The sequence below is a fragment of the Somniosus microcephalus genome, chromosome 7 (genome assembly GCF_052327205.1).
Source record: "Somniosus microcephalus isolate GS21.2 chromosome 7, FLI_Smic_1.0, whole genome shotgun sequence".
NCBI lineage: Eukaryota > Metazoa > Chordata > Chondrichthyes > Squaliformes > Somniosidae > Somniosus > Somniosus microcephalus.
In genome coordinates, this window is record NC_140993.1 from 204455263 (window position 1) to 204480928 (window position 25666).

At 45.4% G+C, this 25666-nt stretch overlaps 1 protein-coding gene across 10 annotated transcripts in view; it reads right to left on the reverse strand.

Moving 5' to 3' along the window:
• amph (amphiphysin) overlaps positions 1-25666 on the reverse strand; it is a 529225-nt gene that overhangs the window by 197399 nt on the left and 306160 nt on the right. For 9 of the 10 annotated variants that reach the window (XM_085993363.1, XM_085993361.1, XM_085993365.1 and 6 more), the window contains exons 9-11: positions 21144-21226; positions 17808-17958; positions 16074-16202 (exon numbers count right to left, since the gene is read on the reverse strand). In XM_085993363.1, the coding sequence (XP_085849489.1) occupies positions 16074-16202; positions 17808-17958; positions 21144-21226 (363 nt within the window). The other variant, XM_085993366.1, reaches the window with a different exon arrangement.

Genomic DNA, 25666 nt, shown 5'->3' on the forward strand with positions numbered 1-25666 from the left:
ATGGGTATTGATCGTAAGGTAATGTTTCGAAGCTTCTTCTACCTCCATTTGCAAGTACGCCTGGGCTAGATCAATTTTGGTGAAGCGTTTACCACCAGATAGTGAGGCGAAAATATCCTCAATTCGTGGAAGCGGATATTGCACCGTGTGAAGGACTGGGTTCACTGTCACCTTAAAATCCCCACAGATGCGGACCTTCTTTGGTTCCCCAGGCGTATTACTCAACGACCTCTTCATTACAGGAACGATGGGTGTAGCCCACTCGCTCCAGTCCATTTTGGACAGTACTCCTGAACGTTCCAACCCTTCCAGCTCTGCTTCAACCGCTGGTCTGATCGCATAAGGCACTGGTCTGGCCTTCAGAAACTTTGGGCTTGCATTATCCTCTATTTTAATTGTTGCTGTTATTCCTTTTAGTGTTCCTAGTCCCTCCTGGAACACTTCTTTTGCGTCAGTTGGCATTTTTGACAGTCATCCAGGTGTGACGTCATCATCCTTTTTGGCCTCCACCTTCAGTGCCTGTATGGAATGCCAATCTAAATGTATCTTCCGGATCCATTCACGTTCTAGCAGTGGTGGTCCTCCATTTGGCAATACATATATATCCATTTTAGGTATTTCCTGACCTTTATATGTCACTTTCACCCTTATTTTTCCTTTGGGGTAGACTTTTTGCCCCGTATACGTCTTCAAGACAATCTCTGTAGCTTTCAAGGGTATGTGTGAAAATAGCCGCTTGTAGTCTCTTTGATTTATGACTGTTAGAGCTGACCCTGTGTCCAATTCCATTTTCACTTGGACTCCGTCTATCTTGAGTGTAACCCAGATAGTCTGGTGATCCTCCATTTTGGTTACATTATGTAGTTTCAGACAACCCAGCTCCTTGCTTCCGGAGTCTGTGTCACTTTTCTGTTCATCTGAACCACTGTCCATCACCTGGTGTACCTTTTTGTACTTCTCCTGTGGAGATTTCTTACTGTTGGTTTTCTTCCCAGACCTGCAGACTCTTGCTATGTGTCCTGCTTTCCCACACTGTCTGCACACTTGGTCCTTGAACCAACAATCTTTCTGGTCATGTGTTGTTCTGCCGCAGCGATAGCACTTCCCTGTTCCATAGGTCATTTCGTTGGTGCCGTATTCTTGCGGTCTCCGTTGTATCTCTGCAGCGCCCCTTGCGGCTGCTTCGTGTGATACTGCCATATTGAAAGCTTTGTCCAGCGTAAGGTCCTTTTCTGATAGAAGCCGTTTCTGGGTTCCTTCACTTTGTAGCCCACACACAAACTTGTCCCTTAACGTGTCTGCTAGTCCCACTCCAAACTGGCAGTATTTTGATAGCTTGCACAGTTCCGTTAGGTACTCAGCATTGCTTTCATCTTTGTGTTGGTTCCTTTTATGGAACTTAAATCGTTCTGCTATCAGCAGCGGTGTGGGGTTTAAGTGGTCCTGTAGGATTTCTACTATGCTTTCAAAATTCTTGTTTACCGGCTTCTCTGGGGTTATTAGATTTCGCAGTAACCCATAAGTTTTTGCACCCATGGAATTTAACAGAACCAGTGCTTTATTAGCATCTGGCACTTCATTCGCCCTGCAGTACACCTCAATACGTTCCACATATGTCACCCAATCTTCGACTTCATTGTCGAACGTAGAGATACTGCCACTCTTCGGCATCCTTGGTTGTGCGTTAACTATCCCCAATGGAGCCTCCCGCGCTTCCCCTTCTTCTCCGCTGGCACAAAATGGCATCTCCCGCGCTTTCCTTCCTTCCCGCGCTCGCCCGTCTTCTCTGCTGCGGCTTCGCAAAATGGCATCTCCCGCGCTCTTCCTTCTTCTCCGCGGCTCACTGGTGCCTCCCGCGCTCTCCCTGCTTCTCCGCGGCTCAATGGTGCCTCCCGCGCTCTCCCTGCTTCTCCGCGGCTCAATGGCGTCTCTCCTTGCTTCGCCCCGCGGACCCTGATCAGCCCGTGATCCCTGGCTGTGCTCTGCGCGTTCTTCTCTTGATATTTGTCGACGCCGCTCAGTCTAGAACCCGGCTGTTTCTTACCCTCTCTCTCTCCGGTTTGCAGTATTTTTCCTCGACGCTGCTTGGTGATCAACCCCCGGCTGCGCCCTGCTCTCTTCACCCTCTTTCTTACCCCGTCGACGCTGCCCGGCTCTCTCTCTCTGCCGTCGGTCGGCTCCAGCCGCCGCTGCTCGGGAAGGGTCTGCTCTGGACCTGTCGTCGGTCTCTTACTGTTCGTTGTGGCTGGGGAACCAAGCCCGGCTCTCCACAGCCTCCCCAGCGAAGTTGGATCTCTGCCTGACTGCTGGTCGGTTGCTCACGGTCGACGCCCATGTTCCTGGGCTCGACTATTTTTTTTTTAATGTTGCAGGTGGATTCGCATCAACACTCGTCGCCACGGTTAGATCCGTGGTTCAGTGGATAAAGAATTACACGGATGCTGTACATAAACAAATAACAGGCCTTTACTGGAGGAGGGTAATTTCTAGACTGGGGTATAGAGGCATGCGCACAGCTTATATACCGGTGTGGTTACTGCTGGTACTACAGTATACAGGAGCTGTAAAAAGTAGTTCTGACTTAAAGCACATACACTACAGTTCTCTGTTAAGTTTAGCTCTCTTTGTTCGGAACTCTCCAGAACTTCCTTTCCTTCCAATAAAGCACTTCTTGTTTGAATCTCTGAGTTCTGAGTCCTAAATTGTGTCTAGGTAGGAAGGTACCGACACAACACAAGCTGAATACAAAAATACAGGGGAGAACTGAAAAATGAAATAAGAGGAGCAAAGTGAGTGTATAAGAATAGATTAGTGGGTAACATAAAAGGAAACCCTGCATAGGGGGAGACAGCAATATGGAATCACATCACTGAATATACAGCCCACCTGCCAGCAGAATAAATCATGAAGAAGAGGTGCTACCGGCAACAATTTCTGTTTGGCGCTGCGGGCCATTTTGCTTCCAGAAGTAAATTGTCTCTTGACCTGGTGTTCTCTGCCCAGAGACATGTGAATCGCCTCACTTATGTTACAGCGTCATCTCTGGGAGGAGCATTAAAGTAAATGGGTTATGGAACAAAACAAAAGAGTGAACTTACCATCGGCTTCACTTAAAATCCAGGGACCAAAGAGCCTTGGCCTTCCAGAGTACTCCCACAGCAAGTCTGGGCAGGAGTCTGGCAGGAGAGCTGTTACGTAGGCCTAAACTTGGATATGGTGGGTGCCAGCCTTATGGTCTAGTTTCTGGATGGGTCTCTGCCAACCTCAAGGCAAGGCCATCGTCATTGGGAGGGCTGGGGGGCGGGGGGGGACCTCCCTATGTCAGTACTTCCTGTAATATAGGTTCTCGAAGGGTCCCTGTGTATCCTTGGCAGTTGTACGCCACCTGTATCAGTCTCCTCCATGATGGAAGTTGGGATCCCCTGATAGTTGAGGCCTGGACCTCGAAAGATTTAAAAGGTGGCAATTTTCTTTTATATGTATAATTATTGGTAGCCTTACTTGGGGAGCAGTGGTGGTGGGGAGGGGAAGCCAGCACCTCCCCCCAGTCCCTGAATCCCACCACTTCCACTGCATTAAGTGGCTTCTCTGGCAGGTGAGTGCCCCATGTGTGCCCCTATGGATGTGGGTGCCCATCACTGGAGATGAAGGAACCTCTCCGACCAAGAAAATCGTCTGGGATTGACACATGTTGGCACTCACGCTTGGCTGCTGCTGCTGCAGATTTTGCTATCCCCCTCCCCCCAAGGCTCAGCAGTTCCGATTCCACTACACAATACACCCAGAGCTCATATCCATTAATTGTGACCAGATGTCAAAAAAAAGTCGTTAGAAGCTGAAAATCGTACAGGGTTGTGACAGGAATGCGGCATGCCCAGCTCGTAATAGCAATCGCAAGGAGTACCATCTTGGGAAATCACGGGTGTGAGGTTGTGGAAAACTGGAAGATTACTCTGCTGTAACTGGACACAGCGCAGACATGTACCGCTTTCAGTCTGAAATTGCACCAAATCAATCCTTGGTGATACAGCGTTCTAAAGAAAGAATAATCAAAACAACACTCGAAGGAAATTAAGTCTCAACAAGGAATAGAGACTGTGAGCTACCAAATAAGTGTTGTTGATAATCCATTCTCACTTCAAGCCACTGGGTACGCACAGTCCCAGATGTGCCAGTTCTGCAGCGAAAAGGTGATAATGAGTATTTATTTAATGTAGTATAAACTGCCCTGTACATATATTAGCTAGGTGATGTTCTTTTGTTAGAAAGTCCTGGAAATAATCTTTGTGATTTTTCATCTTTGAACTCACTTTTACATTATCGAAACGAGTCCTGGGGGATCACAATGACCTCCGCAGGCACCTTCTCTTATTTATCTTATCTCCTACCGCTGTTCCAATCAAAACCTCTTGGAAGATTCCCATGTCCAAAAGGGAGGGACTCAGATCCATGTGACTGGAAACCCTACCACAGCTGTACTGACCCCCCACCCCTGCCCAGGTTCTCCGATATCATTAGGTCCTTTCCATTAACTGGTGCCACTGATGGCGGCAGCGCAAGGAACCTGCTGCCAACAGCACTCCCTCAGTTTAAAAGTGCCCAAGTGCCCAGAAATCCTAAGAGCAGAGAAGGTTAAGGGAAGATTTAATAGAAGTATTCAAAATTATGAGGGTGTAGGAATGTCTAGTTCCTATCCAAAAGACTGAGGTCCACTCAGGCGATCAAATAAACAAGGTTTAATGAAAGCTAACAGAGTTTAACGAATAACAACAGGAGAACATCGAATATAGGTCTAGTCAGTTCGGAGGCTCCACGAGGACTGCTAGGGCGGTCCCGTGGCTGACGTCATGACGTCATCACGTTTTTCCCGCCGGTGGGGGATCACGTGATGAACGGCGTGATGTCATCGCGTTTACCCGCGCTATTAAAGTGATCGCGCTCTGTACATGTAAACAGTGAAAACAAAGATACAGACTCAGGCTGTAGCCAACATAATATTAAAGGGAATTATATACAATTGATTGGAGTCCCTTAGTGGCTCCGCCACAAGGGGATAAATTAGGAGAAACTGTTTCCACTGGCAGGAGGTCAGTAACGAGAAGACACAGATTTAAGATAATTGGCAAATTAACCAGAGGGGAGATGGTGAGCAAATTTTTTTACGCAGCGAGTTGTTATGATGAGGAATGTATTGCCTGAAAGAGAAGCAGATTCAGTAATAACTTTCAAAAAGGAATTGGAAATATATTTGAAAAGGAAAATTTTGCAGGGCTATAGGGAAAGAGCAGGGGAGTGGGACTAATTCGATAGCTCTTTCAAAGAGCTGGCACAGGCACAATGGGCCGAATTGCCTCCTTCTGTGCTGTAAAATTTAACTAGCACCTCTTTAAAATAAACAGACAAATGATTTTCATTTCAACTCCTATACTTGTCACTTAGAAAGCGCTCACTGTAATCATAATCGGCTCATGGGGTAGAAATTTGCCTTGGGTAGTAATGCTAAACAGACTATAGCAACTCGGCAGCCCGCTTTGTACCCTGCCCAATCGTCTTTTCCGATTCCCTACTGCCTGTTTGAGTTATTGTCCAAAACAAATTTATATCCCATTAGAACCAATCAAAAGTTTTGTATCACAAATTGAATGTGAAAGAATGCTCCTGGATTTTCTGCTGTCAAATGCTCAATGTTGTGGTGTAAATTGGCTGGGAGTTCAATCCCGCTGGAACTCTGCCTGCTTTGAACTTTGATGTATTTTCCAGGGCACAGAACAAGCAGCAGTGGAAGTGCCTGCTTCAGTCAGGTAGGTGCTTCATTACAACATTAATTTGGGGAGGGGTGTACATCCTGCATTTCCTGCTTTTCTGGCGTGTAAGACATCAGGGCCATGAAATTCGATTAAGCCCGAAATCGAGCGGAGCCACCGTGGGCAAAGGTTAATGGCAGCCCACATAAAGAGTGCAGGCAGCACTGGTAATTTGGTGCGGCCTGCTGATTTAAATGAGTGCAGTGCAGAAGCTCCCATGCAATGCGTTCTTTCCAGCGATAACAGCAGCAGGAGGCCGAAGGTCGGGTCTAAAGGATTGGTGTGGCGTTCTCCGGCTGTCACCTTATTAACAGTACATTTCCAAGTGAAAGACTGTGGCATAGATGTCGGTAAACCATTGCATGAGAAATCCTGAGATCCTGAGCGAGGCAGCCGCTATTTTTTCTTCAAAACCAGCCTTAACGGCCGCGTTAAAGGTTCCAATTTCTAGGCCCAGATTTTAAAGGGGGTGCAGGAACAGAGAGACCTAAGGGTGTACATACACAAGTCATTGAAGGTGGCAGGACAAGTTGACAAGGCTGTTAAAAATGCCTATGGGATCCTTGGCTGTATAAACAGAGGCATAGGCCCCAATATTTATGGGGAGGCTGGGAGGGAGCGGGGCTGGGAACCGTTTTGTGTTTGGGAATCCCAGAAAAATGGGTTTCCCTCAGGTGCTGCCGAATTTAACGGCAGGACCTGTTTAACATTTTGTGTCTCCATTTCCCGGCTACAGCCAGCCAGATTGAGAGGCTGCCTGACTGTTGGGCGGGTAGGCCTTCGGCATCAGGCTGTAGCTGGGGAGCAGAGAGAAGGGGGAGAGGGACCAGAGGCTGGAGTCGGGGGAGATCGTAGGCCAGTGTCAGGGGAGATCAGAGGCCGGGCATTGGGGGGGGTGTGGAGGTCAGGAAGGAAGAGTGTAAGGGTAGATCGGAAGGGTCCGGGGGGGGGGTGGAGGGGGAGAATATTGGAATAGTAGGGGAAGAGAGATCGGAAGGGTTCGGGGGTGGAGGGGCACAGAGATCAGAAGGGCTGGGGGCGGGGGGGGGGGGGTGGGGGAATTGGAGGCCATAGCTGGGGAGCATAGAGGAGAGAGGAAGGGATCAGAAAGTCCTGGGGGGTGCGGGGAGGTCGGAAAGGCCAGGTCAGTGGGAGATCGTGGCTTCAAGGGACATCGTGGCTCGGAGGGGGGAGATCACTGGGTGGGTGGGTGGGGGGGTGACCGATCGCAGGGAGGGAAGCAGGTTAGCTTGGTGGACTGGGGGGGCGTACTCCTGGCCCACAAGCAGTGCTGGAAAGGTACTTATCTGCTGGATCAAGCAGTTCTCGCCTCCCTTCATCTGGCCAGCGTAAAATTTTAAATGGAGTTAAAATCAGATGCTGGCAGTCTCATTAAAATATTTAAATGAGCGACCTGCCTCCTGGGAGCGGGTTGGTTGCCTGGCCCCCATCCCGCCTTCATTAAGATATGGGTAGACATATCTTCAGGTGGGTTTGGCTTGGGTTTGAGACTTTTAACATTTTAACATCCGACCAGACACCAACCCACCCAATTTTGGCGGTTAAAATTCCCCACATAAAGTACAAAATCAAGGAAGTTATGCTAATCCTTTATAAAACACTGGGTAGGCACCAGCTGTAATATTGTGACCAATTCTGGACACCACAGTTTAAGAAGAATGTCAAGGCCTTGCAGAGTGTGCAGAGGAGATTTACTAGAACGGTAACAGGGATGAGAGACTTCAGTTACATGGAGAGACTAGAGAAGCTGGGGTTGTTCTCCTTAGAGCAGAGAAGTTTAAGAGGATATTTGGTAGAGGTGTTCAAAACCATGAAGGGTTTTGGTAGAGTAAATAAGGAGAAACTGTTTCCAGTGGTAGAAGGGTTGGTAACCAGAGGACACAGATTTAAGGTTATTGACAAAAGAACCAGAGGCGAAGTGAAGAAACAAAATTTACGTAGCGAGATGTTACGATCTGGAATGCATTGCCTGAAAGGGTGCTGGAAACAGCTTCAATAGTAAATTTCAATAGGGAATTGGATAATTACTTGAAGGGGAACAATCTGTAGGGCAAACAGCAGGGTAGTGGGACTAACTGGATAGCTCTTTCACCTCATTTTGTGCCATATCATTCTATAATTCTATGATTTAAATCACGTCCACGTAAACTGGTGACCAGAGTTGCAAGACAGTGGTCAAAATATAAAAGGTTGTGGAAAGGACAGTGATGTTAAGGTAAGTATATTTCATTTCTTAACAAATGTTTCTCAATTTTTCTCTTCCTGCTGGCATGTAAATTCTCGACCCCTTATGCCATTTGTTGTAAGTTATATTTTCTTTTTGCTCCTCACATCATTTCTGATACCAATGGACTTTCCAATGGGAATCCCCCTACCTGAGTGTTTGAAAGATGAAGAAGACCAAAGGAGGGATGCCAGGCGGCCAGGCCGCACAAGAGCTTCTCTGTGCCCACCTGATAATACCTGCCTACCCATATCTGCAGATGGAGGCTCCTATCCCAAAAGGAAGCTGGGACAGCAGACCCAATGGTACCATTAAAATACATGAATCGTTGTTGGATCTTCCTGAAAAGCACCCCAATTACAGTATCCAGTGGCACCGCATGAAAGAAAGCATGTCATGGTGATTAACAGCCAGTGTACCTTAATTAGTCACACCCACTGAGTAGCCACCAACCATATCTGCAGACCCTGGCACTCTTACCTGGCAATGACCCTGGTCTTCCCAGGGTCTGGGTCAGCAGAGAGGCAGATGCAGAGCTTTGTCATCAGCTGCAAGGAGACCTGCAGCTATCATGCAGCATGGGGCTGGCACATCCAGTGACAGTAATGCTCAGCTGTAGCCTGAAACTTGGCTGGGCCTCCTTGTCGGTAAGCTGAAATGCTGACCTATGGAGATGGATTGAGTACCACAGAGGATAACCTCCTTGACCTCATACAATGACTTCTTGCAGCACCACCACAACTTCAGTAGCCATCAAAGAGGGGATCGGGGCTGGGCTGTTCCATCACTTGACTGCAGAGTCACACCTACACCTTTCATTGTTGCCTATCTCCTCAGTATTTTGTCTCTTCGGCCTTGGTAAGGACTAATAATAAGTTAAGATACTGTTAGAGACTCTCCAAAGGCTTTCAGAGATTTCTCACCCTGTTGTGATACTCCCCTTTAGTTGTCCCATCCCTTCAAATTTCACTTACACACAACTTTCCACTCCCACCACTCTGCACCCATCTAAATCTGAAATTGATGTTACGCCAATGAGCTGATTTTGGAAAATTGGGTGCAAACAGCACACCTCGATTTGAGCCCTGCCCAGAGTCATTGTGGTCTGGACTGCGCCAACAGAGAAAAATCAAGGTCCAGCTCCCCGAATAAGCTCATAGCCAGAACCATTGTTAATACTCAGAATTAGTAAATAGGATCAGGAAATTTTGCAGAGGTTTGGGATGTATCACCAGGGCTGCTGACGTCCATTTAATGCCCTTGTTAAAATTTGAGTTTCTGGGCATCTCCAGCTGTTATAATGAAGATGGCACAGACAGGAGTCCAGCATCATGCCATCTGCTCGATGCATCTTGCCAAAGATTGCAGGGACAAAATGTTGTTTGAAAAACAAAGCATAACGAGGGCATTTTTTTTCAGTTTGCAGCCTTAAATTTACAATGTTCTAGAATTTTTGCACAGAAGGCTCATCGCATGTCTGCCGGGGCTAGCTCTTCAACAAAAGCCATCAGCCAAAGCTTCCTACCCACCTCGAGTGACCCAGCAGCCGCAGCCTTTTGGGGGAAGAGAGTTCCAGATTTGCAAAATTTGCAATTCCAGCAGAAATCCACAATCAACAATCTAACACTATAACACGCTCCGAAAGCATTCTTTCAAATGATAGGTGCCGGATATCAGGATCCCTGCTCTCATCAGGCGTATGAATGCAAGATAATCCTTTGGTCAGGTGTTTCCTGCTTTTTCTGAGCAATCTACATTTGCTGCAGCTCACTTGTCCTCAGTGCATCAGCCAGTGATCTGCCTTCACTCTGACTCTCCGCGCCACCACCCCCCTCCCCCCCAACCAAGGCTGTTTGCCAGAGTGAGATTGAGTGATGGGTTCTCGCATGAGGTGCATGAGAAGTGCAGTTAAGAAGGTCCTACCACAGCTTCTTCTGCCATACCTGCAGACACAGAAAGAGGAAAAGGATGACCAACAACTCAGCATTGCAACTTGTTGCCAGGCAGCCTTCACCAGGGTAACTGACTTGGAGCTGCTGTTTAAGGCAAGCTTTCATGTACATGTGTGACTGAATAGAATGGAGAATAAAGGAAGGATAAATGTTGGGCAAAGCCTAAGCTGGGGCCATGCCTCCTGCTTCTTTCTTCAAGTCTCAGCCTTGGATTGCAAGGACCTCTTCCTTAAAGAGAGGATGTAGCTTTGCTGGATCTCCTCCCATTGTTGCCCTCTCCCTCTTGATATGTGCTGTCTTCTCTTGCAAAAGCAGAGTCGTTGACATTGGTGGCCAGTCAAATCCCAGTCTGAGTGCTATTTGTAGGTATTGGGAACATGCTGTAATGCAGCATGCAGGCATGGCATATGGAAGGAGTTGTCAGGGCCTTGTCTAGTGTAGGCCCCAGCTGAAGGTGCTGGGCAAGGGAGGTACTAGGAATTGCACAATGCAGCCTAAAAGGTGACCGTTGAAAAACTGAAGGCATACTGAAGGAATGCATGGGGAGGAGATGAGAATTTATACCACCAGTGCCAAAATGACAAGAGGTTTCCTACATTGCCACTCTTGATGAGACTATTGAATTTTTTTTGACAATTCTCCCACATCCTCTGACTAGCGGAACTCACATTCAGCACACCAGCCACGTCCTGCTGAGCCGTGTACCCCAAATATTGGGCGCTCAACAGCCAATTCTGGGGAACACCAGCTGCACTTGCTGCAGCAAGACTTCCATGGTCTCCTCTTGCAAATGGGATGTCCTTCTCCTTCCCACACTGCAGAGAACTGAACTGCTGCTGCCTTTTTAAGCTGCTGCAGGTGTTTAAGGCTTGTATCAGCACCTGAATTCCCTCCTTTTCACGAGCTTGTGCTAAATCCCAGACATTAGCCTGTGTTGCACATTCCTGCAGCATGTCAGAGGTGCGGGGAGCGGGGAGCCTGCACACTTCCCTCGTGGGGCCTAGAGGAGCAGTCCTGGCGTTGGGGTCCCATTGACGTAATAGGACCATGATTTGCGTAAATGTGTGAGGCTCCTGCTGAGTTGGGCAAATGCCTCATGTACCTGATAATTCAGGCATTTTAAAATCGTGATGGTCGGGGCAATTCACCCACTCCATTTTAGCTGCCCACCCCACTCTGGGCCCGGTTTCCACCGAGCGAAGGGGTAGTTAAAAGTGTTTAATGCATCTCATTCATGTCAGAGCCAATCTTACCAAAGATGTGAGGAAAGCAACAGCAATTTGATCCTTGAGGGCCCCCCACCACCCCTGCCCCTGCCCCCGCCCCCAAGTGTGTGTACTGATTGCGCAAGACTGTAACGTTCTATGATTCTATGAAATGTTTTACACTAACACGGTCTCTCTTCAGGAAAACAGCTGGGGGAAGTTTGTTAAACCCAGCCATTGGAATGTGGCACTTTAACACAAACAGAGAGCACAGATCCCACCAACAAGAACAAAAGGCCTTACAGGACAGAAGTTAGCGCTAACCTTCAAAGTCCCAGTGTGTGCACCTGTCGCGCAAAGGATTACGCCTCGAATGTTAATCTGTAAGTAAGGTAGCCCCCATGACTGAATACTCGATGTGGAGTTCTGTCACGTGAATCTCTGTGCCCAGGATGCTAGTTCTTAAAGTTTACCCTGTATTCTGAGAAACACAGTTTGAAATTATGCAAATTTTGAAAACTAAATTACAGTTCTGAGCTGCAAACACTGAGAGAACTTCAAGCTGGTAGGAACAACGTAACTGTAACTGGTTAACTCCTCACACTTATTGAGGTGGTACTTCAAATAAATGTCCTATATTGAGGTCCAAACAGCATAACGTTCCTTTTCAGAAATATGTGGTAATTATTGCCTCACTTAGACTGAATGGCCCAGAATTATGTCTTCAGCGTCTGGAAGTAAGAGTTTTGCCTGCTGGCTCCCTATGGCAGACACTAGCCATGATTTCCCATTCCATTAATTATAATGAATAGAACATCGTAAGCAGCGCAAGCCCATGGGTGTTCCTGGTGAACGGAGCCATCACGCCTGGACGCTAAAGACCAAAATCTAGGCTAATAACTCTGAATGAACAGGGGGTTACAACCATCTGCAAGTACGTCACAAACAATGCGGCTGCAGCTTTATGTAAGGGTTCGCAACCCAGGAAGAAGATGCCATGTCACAATGTAAAAGCCACACACTGACACTACTTCCATGGAATATACAGGTGTCAGCCTTGGCTCAGTGGTAGTGCTCTCATCTCTGAGTCGGAAGGTTGTGGGTTCAAGCCCTAATCCAGAGACATAAAAAAATCATTCTCAGGATGTAGGCATCGCTGGCAAGGCCGGCATTTATTGCCCATCCCTAGCTGCCCTTCAGAAGGTGGTGGTGAGCCTTCTTCTTGAACCACTGTAGTCCGAATCGAATAACTAGGGAGGTAGGTAGGGCTTTAAACTAAATAAGGGAGGGGGGGAGGGTCCCGGTGGAGAGAAATCTAGAATGCTAAAGAGAAAAGTCAAGGAAGCAGTGCAGGAAAGTGATTGGGGTAAGGACAGCCAGATTGTGTCAGGAAGGGACAGAGCGTACAAACAAAGGAGTGCACTAACAAATAGGGTCCGGGTAAGAAAAAATAGTAATAAGACAAATTGGGTCACAGTACAAAACAATGTCAAGATGTCTAAAAATGTTTAAAAGACAAATCTAAAGGCACTGTATCTGAATGCACAAAGCATTCATAATAAGGTAGACGAATTAACAGCGCAAATAGATGAAAACGAATACGATATCATTGCGATTACAGAGACATGGCTGCAGGATGACCAAGGCTGGGAGTTGGATATTCAATATTTAGGAAGGACAGGCAAAAAGGAAAAGGAGGTGGGGTGGCATTATTAGTAAAGGATGAAATCAGAGCAATAGTGAGAAAGGATATTGGCTCAGAAAATCAGGATGTAGAATCAGTCTGGGTGGAGCTAAGAAGCACCAAGGGGCAGAAAACATTGGTGGGAGTTGTCTATAGGTCTCCAAACAGTAGTGGTAATGTAGGGCATGGCATCAAACAGGAAATTAGAGATGCATGTAACAAGGGTACTACAGTAATCATGGGTGACTTTAATCTACATATAGACTGACAAAGCAAATTAGCAATAATACTGTGGAGGATGAATTCCTGGAGTGTGTACAAGATGCTTTTTTAGACCAGTACATTGAGGAGTCAACTAGGGAACAGGCTATTCCAGATTGGGTATTGTGCAATGAGAATTAATAATCTTGTTGTGCGGGGTCATTTAGGGAAGAGTGACCATAACATGATAGAAATCTTCATTAAGATGGAAAGTGAAGAAGTCCAATCTGAAACTAGGGTCCTAAATCTAAACAAAGGAAACTATGAAGGTATCAGGAGTGAGTTGGCTATGATAGATTGGTTAGCTTCATTAAAAGGCATGATGGTGAATAGGCAATGGCTAACATTTAAAGAACGAATGCATGAATTGCAACAGTTATACATTCCTTTCTGGCACAAAAACACGAAAGGAAAAGCAGCCCAACCATGGCTAGCAAAAAAAATTAAGGATAGTATTAGATCCAAAGAGGAGTCATATAAAGTTGCCAGAAAAATTGGAAAGCCTGAGGATTGGGAGCAGTTTAGAGTTCAGCAAAAAATGACCAAGAGATTGATAGAGGGGAAAAAATAGAGTATGAGAGTAAACTTGCAAGGAACATAAAAGCAGATTGCAAAAGCTTCTACAAATATGTAAAAAGAAAAAGATTAGTGAAGACAAATGTAGGTCCCTTACAGTCAGAAACGGGAGAATTTATAATGGGAAACAAGGAAATGGCAGGGCAATTAAACAAATACTTTGGTTCTGTCTTCACGGAAGAGGACACAAATAACTTCCCAGAGTACTAAAAGAGGTAGCCATGGAAATAGTGGATGCATTGGTTGTTATTTTCCAAAATTCTATAGATTATGAAACAGTTCCTCCAGATTGGAGGGTGGCAAATGTAACCCCACTATTTAAAAAAGGAGAGAGAAAACAAGGAACTACAGACCAGTTAGCCTAACATCAGTAGTAGGGAAAATGCTTCAGTCTATTATAAAGGATGTGATAACAGGACACTTAGAAAATATCAACAGGATTAGACAAAGTCAACATGGATTTATGAAAGGGAAATCGTATTTGACAAACCTACTGGAGTTTTTTGAGGAATTAACTGGTAGAATAGATAAGGGAGAACCAGTGGATGTGATGTATTTGGATTGTCAGAAGGCCTTTGATAAAGTTCCACATAAGAGGTTAGTGTGCAAAATTAAAGCACATGGGATTGGGGGTAATATACTGGCATGGATTGAAAATTGCAGGAAACAGAGAGTAGGAATAAATGGGTCTTTTTCGGGGTGGCAGGCGGTGACTAGTGGGGTACCGCAGGGATCAGTGCTTAGGCCCCAGCTATTCAAAATATATATCAATGATTTGGATGAGGGAACCAAATGTAATATTTCCAAGTTTGCTGACGACACGAAACTAGGTGGGATTGTGAGTTGTGAGGAGGATGCAAAGAGGTTCAAGGTGATTTAGACAAGTTGAGTGAGTGGGCAAATACATGGCAGATGCAGTATAACGTGGATAAATGTGAAGTTATCCACTTCGGTAGGAAAAACAGAAAGGCAGAGTATTATTTAAATGGTGATAAATTGGGAAATGTTGATGTACAGAGCGACCTGGGTGTCCTTGTACACCAGTCACTGAAAGCAAACATGCAGGTGCAGCAAACAGTTAGGAAGGCAAATGGAATGTTGGCCTTCATTGCAAGAGGATTTGAGTACAGGAGCAAGGATGTCTTACTACAGTTGTACAGGGCCTTGGTGAAACCACATCTGGAGTACTGTGTGCCGTTCTGGTCTCCTTACCTAAGAAAGGATGTACTTGCCATAGAGGGAGTGAAGCGAAGGTTCACCAGACTGATTCCTGGGATGACAGGACTGTCGTACGAGGAGAGATTGGGTCGACTAGGCCTGTATTCACTAGAGTTTAGAAGAATGAGAGGGGATCTCATTGAAACGTATAAAATACTGACAGGGCTAGACAGACTGGGTGCAGGGAGAATGTTTCCCCTGGCTTGGGGGGTCTAGAACGACGGGGTCACAGTCTTAGGATACAGGATAGGACATTTAGGACTGAGATGAGGAGAAATTTCTTCACTCAGAGGGTGGTGAACCTATGGAATTCTCTACCACAGAAGGCTGTGGAGGCCAAGTCACTGAATATATTTAAGAAGGAGATAGATAGATTTCTAGACACAAAAGGCATCAAGGGGTATGGGGAGAGAGCGGGAATATGCTATTGAGATAGAGGATCAGCCATGATCATATTGCATAGTGGAGCAGGCTCGAAGGGCCGAATGGCCTACTCCTGCTCCTATATTTCTATATTTCTATGTCCATGTGGTGAAGGAATTCCCACAACGCTGTTAGGTAGGGAGTTCCAGGATTTTGACCTAGAGACTTGAACATACAAAGTAGGCTGAGGCTTCAGTGCAGTAGAGGGGGTGCTGCCTGTCGGAATTGCTGTCTTTCCAATGAGGCATTAAACCGAGGGCCCGTCTGCTTCCTCAAGTGGTCGCTCAAGAACCCATGACGCTATTTGAAGAAGAGCAGGGGAGTTCTCACCGATGTACTGGCCAACATTTATCCCTCAATCAACATCACATAAAACAGATTATCTGGTCATTTATCTCATTGCTGTTCTGGGATCTTGCTGTGCTGCCATGTCTCCCCACATTACAACAGTGACTACACTTGAAGAGTACTTCATTAGCTGTAAAGCACTTTGAGACATCCAGAGGTTGTGAAAGGTGTTGTATAAATGCAAGCTCTTTCTTTCATATAACTAGCTCAGTGAATAGTCAGCACAGGTACTAAAAGCAAATGGTGATGACATTTCCTGTCCGTGACTGAAACAGTGACAAGCTTCATCCTGCATGTCTTCTATGATATAAGCCTAGGTAGGTCTGGGTAAACAGTGTAGTTGTAAAGTCAGCTGACCTGTGATGGGCTGGTGACATTGATCTCAGGAACAAAGTTGTCCTCGAAGAAGTTGATAATGTTTTCCTGCTGCAGCTCCTTTGTTGGAGTGAGTTTTGGAGGTGGTGGGACTGGAGGCCCTTTTCTCAGCTAGATACAACAGAGGAAGTAAAAAAAGAGAGATATAAAAACAAACCCTGCATAGAAACAAAAGCATCAAAGATTCCGCAATGTCGCGCTCCCAGGAATTTCACTGCGGGGAACCATGGACCGAAGTCCTGGATTTCATGTCCTTTAATTTTGATGGAGTGCTGGATTGTGGAATCGTCCTTCAGAATAGGGGATTCTGACAAAGCTGACAATACTTCGAGAAACACAGGAGCCCCGATTTTAACAGCGGGCCAGTTTTGAGCGAGTGAGCAGCGGTGTGAGTTAGAAACTCACCCGCTGCCCCAGAAATGAGGCCCCGAGTATTTTAAATCACTGGCTTCATTTAAATCCTGCTGGCTGACCTCCCACCCGTTCTGGGCGGGAAGTGGTGGGAAATCATGGGCTTAGAGTCCAGCCTCCAACAGCAGGCGGCAGGATATTCTGCTGGGCAATCCCGTAGGGGTCCCGCGATTGGGGGCGGGGGGGGGGTGTGATCGAAGCATAGGAAGCCTAAGGTTTCCTCGTGGGACCCAGAATAGCATTCCTGCTCCTCCTGGCCCTACAAGGAAAGTAAAAAAATATTTAAAACTTACCTTTCCGAGCCTCTCCTATCCTCAACCTACTTCCTCACTGTGTTAGCCTGGCGGGAAACTCACTGCTGCTTCCCGATCAGACTGCCTAGTAAACATTGCAGTCAGATCTTGCTGACATCATCAGGAGCTGATGTGCATATGTTAAAAAGGACCCCACCAGCTTTGGGTGGGCGTCCTCACAGGTAAATGACCTGTGCAATTTTAATGCCCACCTGTTGGGTGGGGAGAGTTACAATCACTCCCAGAGTCTATGGAATTCCAGTGGGGCATAACAATGCATAGCTTATTATGTTCATATTTTGGGATGGAACTCGGATCTGGTGGGATTCCGCTCAGTGTAAAGTACGGCCCAAACAGTGGGTGGGGGGGGGGCAGGGCTAATGGATATTCTACCCGCTCCCCTTTCCTCACACCTCAAAACAGCTTTGGGGGCTTATCTGGGGGAGTTCTTAGACTGCCCTGAGAATTCCAGTCAATCTGAAGGCCCAGTGGAAGTCACAACAGCTGAGAATTGGCAAGCTTTCTGTACTAGGCCTTGCCAAAAGTCTCATAAGTTCCCAGGCATACCTTAAAATTAAGGTCCACATTTCCTTGGCAATTACTCTACCATCAGAACAGCAAGACGCTGCTCCCATTTCCCAGCCTGCAGTCGGGTCAGGCACCTATTTGAATCATGCAGGCACAGGCACTCTGCTCCAACTATTTAAATGGCACCATCCCTGCGAATCGCAGTGCCCGACAATATGGGGCCAGAGAATATGGAAAAGGGGCAACAGGTGTTTGTCATGGGGTAACACTTGTCGAGAGCCTCACACCCAAAACATTTGCCTTACTGACGTTGAATGAACTGTGCTGTGCATTTGCAGTTTTTCCATGTTTGTTTCCATCATTTTTTTTCCTTTCTCTCGTTACTTTTACCTGCATTCTATGTGCCCCTTTAATGCATTTTACACAACAGAACTTTACCCGAATTCAGCATCTGCAGTAATTTACTTTTGTTTTAGAACTTTACCTGAGATGGCGACTTGGGGCGAGTCGGAGTATGAGCTGGTGATGCTGCCAAAGGTGCCAAAGTATGGTTAGGGCTGGCCATAGGACTACCGGGTGGAGATGGTTCTTCCGGTGGTGTCGGGGTCTTGGAAATTCGCAGCGGCCCCGAGTCACTGTAATAGGACAGCAGAGCATACAGCCATAAATTAGCTGTTGATATTATAAGATACATACCTTGTCACAGTAATACTGGGTCTGACCAAAAATCCATAGAACATAAGAAATAGGAGCAGAAGTAGGCCATTTGACCCCTCGAGCCTGCTCCGCCATTCAATAAGATCATGGCTCATCTGGTCTTGGCCTCAACTCCACTTTCCTGCCCGCTCCCCATAACCCTTGACTCCCTTATCAATCAAAAATCTGTCTATCTCCACCTTAAATATATTCAATAACCCAGCCTCCACAGCTCTCTGGGGAAGAGAATTCCAAAGATTTACAACCCTCTAAGAGAAGAATTTCCTCCTCATCTCTGTCTTAAATGGGCGACCCCTTATTCTGAAACTATGCACCCTAGTTCGAGATCCCCCCACGAGGGGAAACATCCTCTCTGCATCTACCCTGTCAAGCCCTCTCAGAATCTTATATGTTTCAATAAGATCCCCTCTCATTCTTCTAAACTCCAATGAGTATAGGCCCAATCTGTTCAACCTTTCTTCATAAGACAACCTCTTCATCTCAGGAATCAACCTAGTGAACCTTCTCCAGGCCTATAATTGCGCCACCCTTTTCCAATCATTTACCAAACACACTGCACACAAGCTTCTGGGATTTGTGTCATTGTTAAGTGAAGCATTATCCAGATTAAAGCTTCAACTTCTGCTTCACTGTTCAATCACACACAGCGCACTGAACTCATCCAGCACTGAATAAGAGGTTTTGAACATAGCCACAATTCAGCCTTGTATTCTCACCATTTACCCTGACACAGGATAACATGTAAATAGTCTGGAGACATTTATCAGGAAGGGCAGTCCTGAGAAGGAAGAGCTTTGCTTTATACTTAAGCTATCCATTTCTTAATTCTAAAACACAAACAGGAACATTAGACTAATTATAAAGGGATTGGATATCCAAACATACTCAATAACTAAACATAAACACAAACAACAGATATCTAGGATAAATGCACAAAGCGAGAAAAGCAGATTGATATTTACAGTCAGCAGGAGCAATATTAAACATTAATAAGATTTACCACCTGGTACTAATCTTGCTTCATCTTAGTTTTTGACAGAAGGCCAAGATCTAAGCCTCCTTAGCTGGACTAATGCCCACATGATTTGGTATTCCTAGCCACAATCACGAATCTGTTTAAAAGCTAATCATTCCTACTAGCAACTGTTCTACATCACACACACTCCAAACCTACCTCCATTTCCTTTGTCAACAGTAGCAAAAAGCAGTGTGAAATAGCATCAAACATTTGATTATATCCAATTGTTAATGGTTTAAAACATAAATTTGACATGACAAAGAGCTACTTCAATGATAAGAACCCAGTAGTAATCAAACTAGAATTTTCAAAAGAATTTCAGAAATTAAGAATTGAGAATGGGCCTTTCAGCCAATCAAGCTCAATCTTTCCACATCCCATGGACACTCTACCCACCTACTTAATCTCCTTCCACAACCCATGCACACTCTACCCTATCATGGACTCTACTCCACCCATTTAAACAACTTCCACAACCCATGGACACTCTACCATATCATAGTCTCTACCCCACCTATTTAAACTCCTTTTCACAGCCCATGTACACTGTAACATATCATGGACTCTGCTTCACCCATTTAGCCTCCTTCCACAACCCATATACACTTTACCCTATCATGGACTTTACCCCACCCATTTAATCTCCTTCCACAGCCCATATATATTGTACCCTATCATGGGTCTGGTAACCTTTCTGGGTGTTGATCTCCAATAGAAACCAGGAGGTCCTGTGGCCTATAGTCAGTCCCACAGTTGCAGACCTATCAGGCACTTGTGTTTGCACCCCAGTTCCCTGATGTAATGCCCTGCCAGAGGACAGGCATGTGCCAGTGATGTAAATGTAGCATACTGACAACCCAACAAATTCAGGCACCTTGAGGCTTAGTTAGATGCAGTGTACTTTGGGTGTACTAGGCCTGGTCAAATGACCTTGTTAAAGGGGTGGGGGGGTGGAAATTGAGGTATTTATTATTGTAGCGCCTGTATTATGTAGGGAAACACAGTCATCGAATCATGAAATATGCATACAGGGTTCTTTTTGGCAGCCAGGTGTCTGATATATACACACAGAAACACAGGCGTGCACACACACACACACACACACACACACACACGTACACAAACTCAGCACTGCATTTAAAAGTTTCCAAAAAAAAACTACCGAGAAACCCACACATGTCTAGAGTCTCTGTTGGCTTGATATGGAGTGGACACTCTCCCCCTGTAGGAATTTAACCATCTAAAGTCATATGTACGTTTACTAGATAATGAGATTGCACGAGCACTAACATTAGATAGAAACTACAAATGGGAATGTCCATCCTTTAACATGAAACCAACTCTTCCTTTATTTGTGAAAGGGAGAGGCCTGTTACTGGAAGTTCATGAGTTTGAAGAGCTCCACGCTGAAGAACCAATTTAGGATATGACTTATGTCCATATATGGCAACAGGCAATACCCTGGGGAGCCTTTTGCCTTTCTGCTCAGAGTATTTCACGTTGATGGTCTGAATTCAGAATTCGTTAGCACAGTGAAAATTGAGATCTCCGAGATTAACACTTACTAGCAAAGTGGAAGATAAGCAGCCATTAGTTTGCTGCTGATTAGTGGGTCAATACTGATCCTGGTTTTACTAGAGGTTTTGAACACAAAATGAATTACATAAACAAAGGCACACAGAAACAAGGGTAGGCCATTCAGCCCCTTGAGCCCGTTCCAGCATTCAAGCAGATCGTGACTGATCTGTGCCTAAATAGCCCCAACAAAAATGAGGTTTTCAATAAACATCCCCTCAGTGGTGTGAAGTGGAAACTAGGACTGTCAGCAGGGATCGTGTGAGCAAAAGCTTTAAGTGCCAATCAAAGGTAAAATTGAGCAGGTGTAAAACGGGAGGTTGGCCCGATCCCATCAGTTTCCCGGCGGGGGAGGGGGTTAGTTTAAAATGATCCTCCTCCAGATTTACAAATGATACTTCAATGGGGACACTCTTACTGTAAAATTGTCCCTTATGTTTGTTGAGCACGTTGTCCAAATATCTCTTAAAATAAGGCGATGATGATTTAAGTTTCCACTAGGTACAATACCTGGGTGCGCCTTGGATGGTAAATGCTTTATCAGCATGCTGCTCTCCGAGCTTACTCATTATTTCATACAGTTTGTGGCAGAGCTAGAAAACAAAAGGAAACAGCTATGAAATGTTGTCTCCAAATAAACACTGGAAGTGGTATGGTAATAACCAGCTGCTTTTATTTCCAGACCCTCTAAAAAACAACACAAGAGAAGACATTGGAGTGTAATTGCTACAAAGTGCTTACTCCCATCAGGGGGCCTATCTAGTGTTCAGTTAATAATATGCAAATACCATACATATTATGAAGGACTCCTCTTTGAACTACGCCATTAGAGATTAAAAGAGCGTAGAGTTAAAGACACAGTACATCCAGCGACATGAGAGCATATTCAGGCACAAATATCAGCGGGTCCATGAATCACATGGGCCAGGAGTCAGATCTACTCATCTCCGCAGGCAAGTTCTTGATATGCGCTCCTGTCATGCAAAGTTCTACACCAGCAATCCTAAATCGTACAATTTATTCCAATATTTTCAGTCCTTTTATTTCTTAATATTTTCAATGAACGGTATTATTTAAAATGTCAAATAATTTCTATTGCTCCCTAAGCTGCACACTATAAAAGATGTGAGAAACAAAGGACAAATTTACTTGGAATAGTGATAGCTGATTCATGGGTAAGGATACATTTTAAGTGTTTAAGAATGATTACAGATTTAAAAGAGCTGGGATATAGGGAAATATTAGAGAGATCGGGAGGGAAAACCTTTAAAGGAAAGGAGCATCATCAAGGTGCGTAAAGGATTAAATAACAAACCCAGAATATTACCTCATAGTAAGTCAAGGAAATAGAACTGGAGAAAATAAGTTCGTGAAAAGTAAATGTAAAGCAGATATTACAAAGACCTTCGTTATTCCAGGTCATAGATGGTCAGAATAATTTGCCAGCCAGACAGTAGTCGGATAATCAGCTGAGAGAGTGAGGATACTAGTGTGAGGAGTGGATTAATGCACGGACTCACGGGCACATGCCCAGGGACCCAGCCAAATATGGGGCCCCACCAGAATTATCCAGTGTGGAGTGGTGCTTAGGAGAACACAGTGTGTAGCGGGGAGTCAGTGGAGGTCTCAATGGGATTCATCTCAAATCCAAAGGGTGCAGCTCGGGCCATCTGAGAGCAAAGACACAGTGCTGGGGTCCAGGAGCTCTAAAACTGACTGAGGAGTTTACAAATTTAACAACTGTCGGGCACGGGTTCTGTCGCCCGCTAATTACTCTGTGCCAGGCCGAGCCCTGAACGCTACAGGATGTATCGCTTGACACCCCTCAGCACAATACAGTGGTCTACATTAACAGAAAGTAGTTCTACTGGTTCAGTGTCAACTGGTTATTTACAAGGAACACTAGGGGGATTTTTTTCAGGGGGTCAGCGGGCGCGTTTGGTGGCGGGTCGGATGGGAAGATTTTTTTTGACAGTGGGCCGCCACGCAACTTTCCCAGATGTCGGGTGAACAGACCCGATATTCAGCGGCGGTGGAGGCAATTTAAGTCATTATGACCTTGTTAAGAGCCACTTAAAAAGTATTTTGAGCTCACCTTTAAATTTTACGAGGTCGCCCACGGGGTCCACACTGCTCGGGGATCACGTCAGGTAAGGAGGTCAGGAGTTGTGTTAGCATGAAATGATCCCTTTACTTGACAGCTGCAAATGTGCTATAAAAGCTCCTATCTCAGAGCTGTTCACTTTCCAAGCTCAGAAGCTGTTGCTTACTGCATTTGGAAGACAGATTGAGCTTTATGCAGGTGGATAGTGTTTGGAGTAAACTCTGTATACAGTGTCACCTCACTGGAACAATCTCTCTCACCATTGACAAATCGCTTCTGTCATCTTAAGTTCACCTGCCATCTATTACATCAGCATCAGTGCCCTTGAAACTATCTCATCTTGGTCCTCAGGATCCCACCATGATCAGCCCCAATGCCAGCAGCACCACAGAAACATAGAAACATAGAAGATAGGAGCAGGAGTAGGCCATTCGGCCCCTCGAACCTGCTCCGTCATTCAATGCGATCATGGCTGATCATCCAAATTCAGTACCCGGTCCCTGCTTTCACCCCATACCCCTTGATCCCTTTAGCCTTAAGAAATATATCCAACTTCTTCTTGAATATATTTAATGAATTGGCCTCCACTGCCTTCTGTGGTAGAGAATTCCACAGGTTCACCACTCTCTGGGTGAAGAAATTCCTCCTCATTTCTGTCGTAAATGGCCTACCCCTTATCCTTAGACTGTGACCCCTGGTTCTGGACTCCCCGACCATCGGGAACATCCTTCCTGCATCTGGTCTGTCCAGTCCTGTCAGAATTTTATAAGTTTCAATGAGATCCCCTCTCATTCTTCTAAACTCCAGCGAGTACAAGCCCAATCGACCCAATCTCTCCTCATACGTCATTCCTGCCATCCCAGGTATCAGCCTGGTGAATCTTCGCTGAACTCCTTCCATGGCAAGAACATCCTTCCTCAGATAAGGCGACCAAAACTGCACACAATACTCAAGATGTGGTCTCACCAAGGCCCTGTACAACTGCAGCAAGACATCCTTGTTCCTGTACTCAAACCCTCTCGCTACGAAGGCCAACATACCATTTACCTTCTTAACCGCCTGCTGCACCTGCATGCTTATCTTCAGCGACTGGTGCACAAGGACACCTAGGTCTCATTGCACCAGGCACACCAGCAGCACCAATAACAACACCAACCTTCTCCGCAATCAACTGATGCTGCACAGGACACAGGGCATCAGCACCCGACCACATTACTGCCCGGGAGGCCTCACCATGGCCAGATTTACTTCACTTGATGCTGTACACTCTGGCTGCCACAGGATGCACCAGGTTGGCACCACCTCACATCAACACCATAAAGCTTCCCTACAATGCCCAAGCCATTCCTTTCACACTCATGACCATTGCAGGGGGTACGCTTATGTCTCACCATTCACTGCAACTCACTAAGCCACTTCCAAAGGTGTATACAAATCTATCCAAGAACGCAAAGTGTTGAAAATAAAGGTTTCAATGTTTGACAGCACATTAACAGAAACTTCACATGAACATTGGCTAAAACACACACGTGTCTACCCTTGTGTTATATCTTCAATGAATTCCAATAAATTTACTTGGCATAACATGTCTTTCTAATCTTGTATTGGCTATGTATTATTATGCTCAGTCTCATTAAATGCTCTTAAATTGCTTTCTTTATAATAATCTCTAATGTTTTTCTTACTATAACAGACAATCCAAATGGACAATAATTCCCAGTATCCTGTTTCAATTCTCTTTTCAAAATTGCAGCATTAGCTATTTTCCGGTCTTCTGGTTATACATCTGTGTTTAATGAAGCTATAAAAAAAACACTTAAGCTGTAGGACAACTGTTTCTAGCCTCATTTGCTTCAGTATTTTCTAATATGTTCTAAATGTTCCACTTAGCCCTGTTGCCTTATGAATATCAAATACTCCAATATTTTAATAGTCATTTATTACTAATCTCTATTTTCCCAATGAATTTCAATGCATTTCCTCCCACTCCACATACCGGGGCTACCATCATCTCTATACTTTGCTAGCACCTCTCTCCCCTGTGACCTCCACCACTAAGAGGATCAAGAGCAGCAATACCAAAGGACTACCATCAATGCCAAGTTCCCCCTCCAAGTCGCACACCATGCTGACTTGGACATATATCGGCATTCCTTCATCATCTCTGGGCCTATATCCTGGAATTCCCTACTTATCACTATTGTGGAGTACCATCGTCATAAGGATTACAGCAGTTAAAGAAGAAGGCCCAACACAATCTCTTACTAATGGGCAAGAAATGTGACCATGGTCGTTTCGCCCATATATAATAAATAAATATATAGAATAATTTTTTTTTTTTTTTAAAGTCATGTAAAGTGTTTAAAATTTCTTTATTTAACCATTTCAGTCTAGATTTCTTTACCAGCTTTCCACCTCTTGGCTATATTAAGAACTAAAAGCAATTCCAGGTGTAGTACAGAACCATCAGACCACTGGTAGCTGATCTTAGCCAAGGCACATCACTGGACTAATGAAGGGGTAAAAAGTCAGGGTTCTGCTCTTGGTTACTATCTAGTGACCACTGTTAGTGCAGGTATGTGAACTTTGGAAGCAGGGGGTCGGAGGGGGGGGTGCGAGGGAGGGGCGGGGAGGTGATGGAGAGAAGTTACTCACACACAGACTGCATTACATCAGAGGGCCTCTTTTTTTTAAATGTACTTTTAGGAATGCACAAGTTTACACTAGGTGTATTAAACTGACACGGAACCAAAGGGCCGATCAGAATGCAACTACAATAATGGTGCTGAGGCACACAATAACTAGCTGAACATAAATGGTTCACATCGGTCAGTCTACCCATAGCCACAGTCTGCTATTTTGTGCACACCTGGGGGTCGATTTTAACTCAGGTGCTGGGAATTGGCGGGTTCCCCGAATTTAGTGTTTC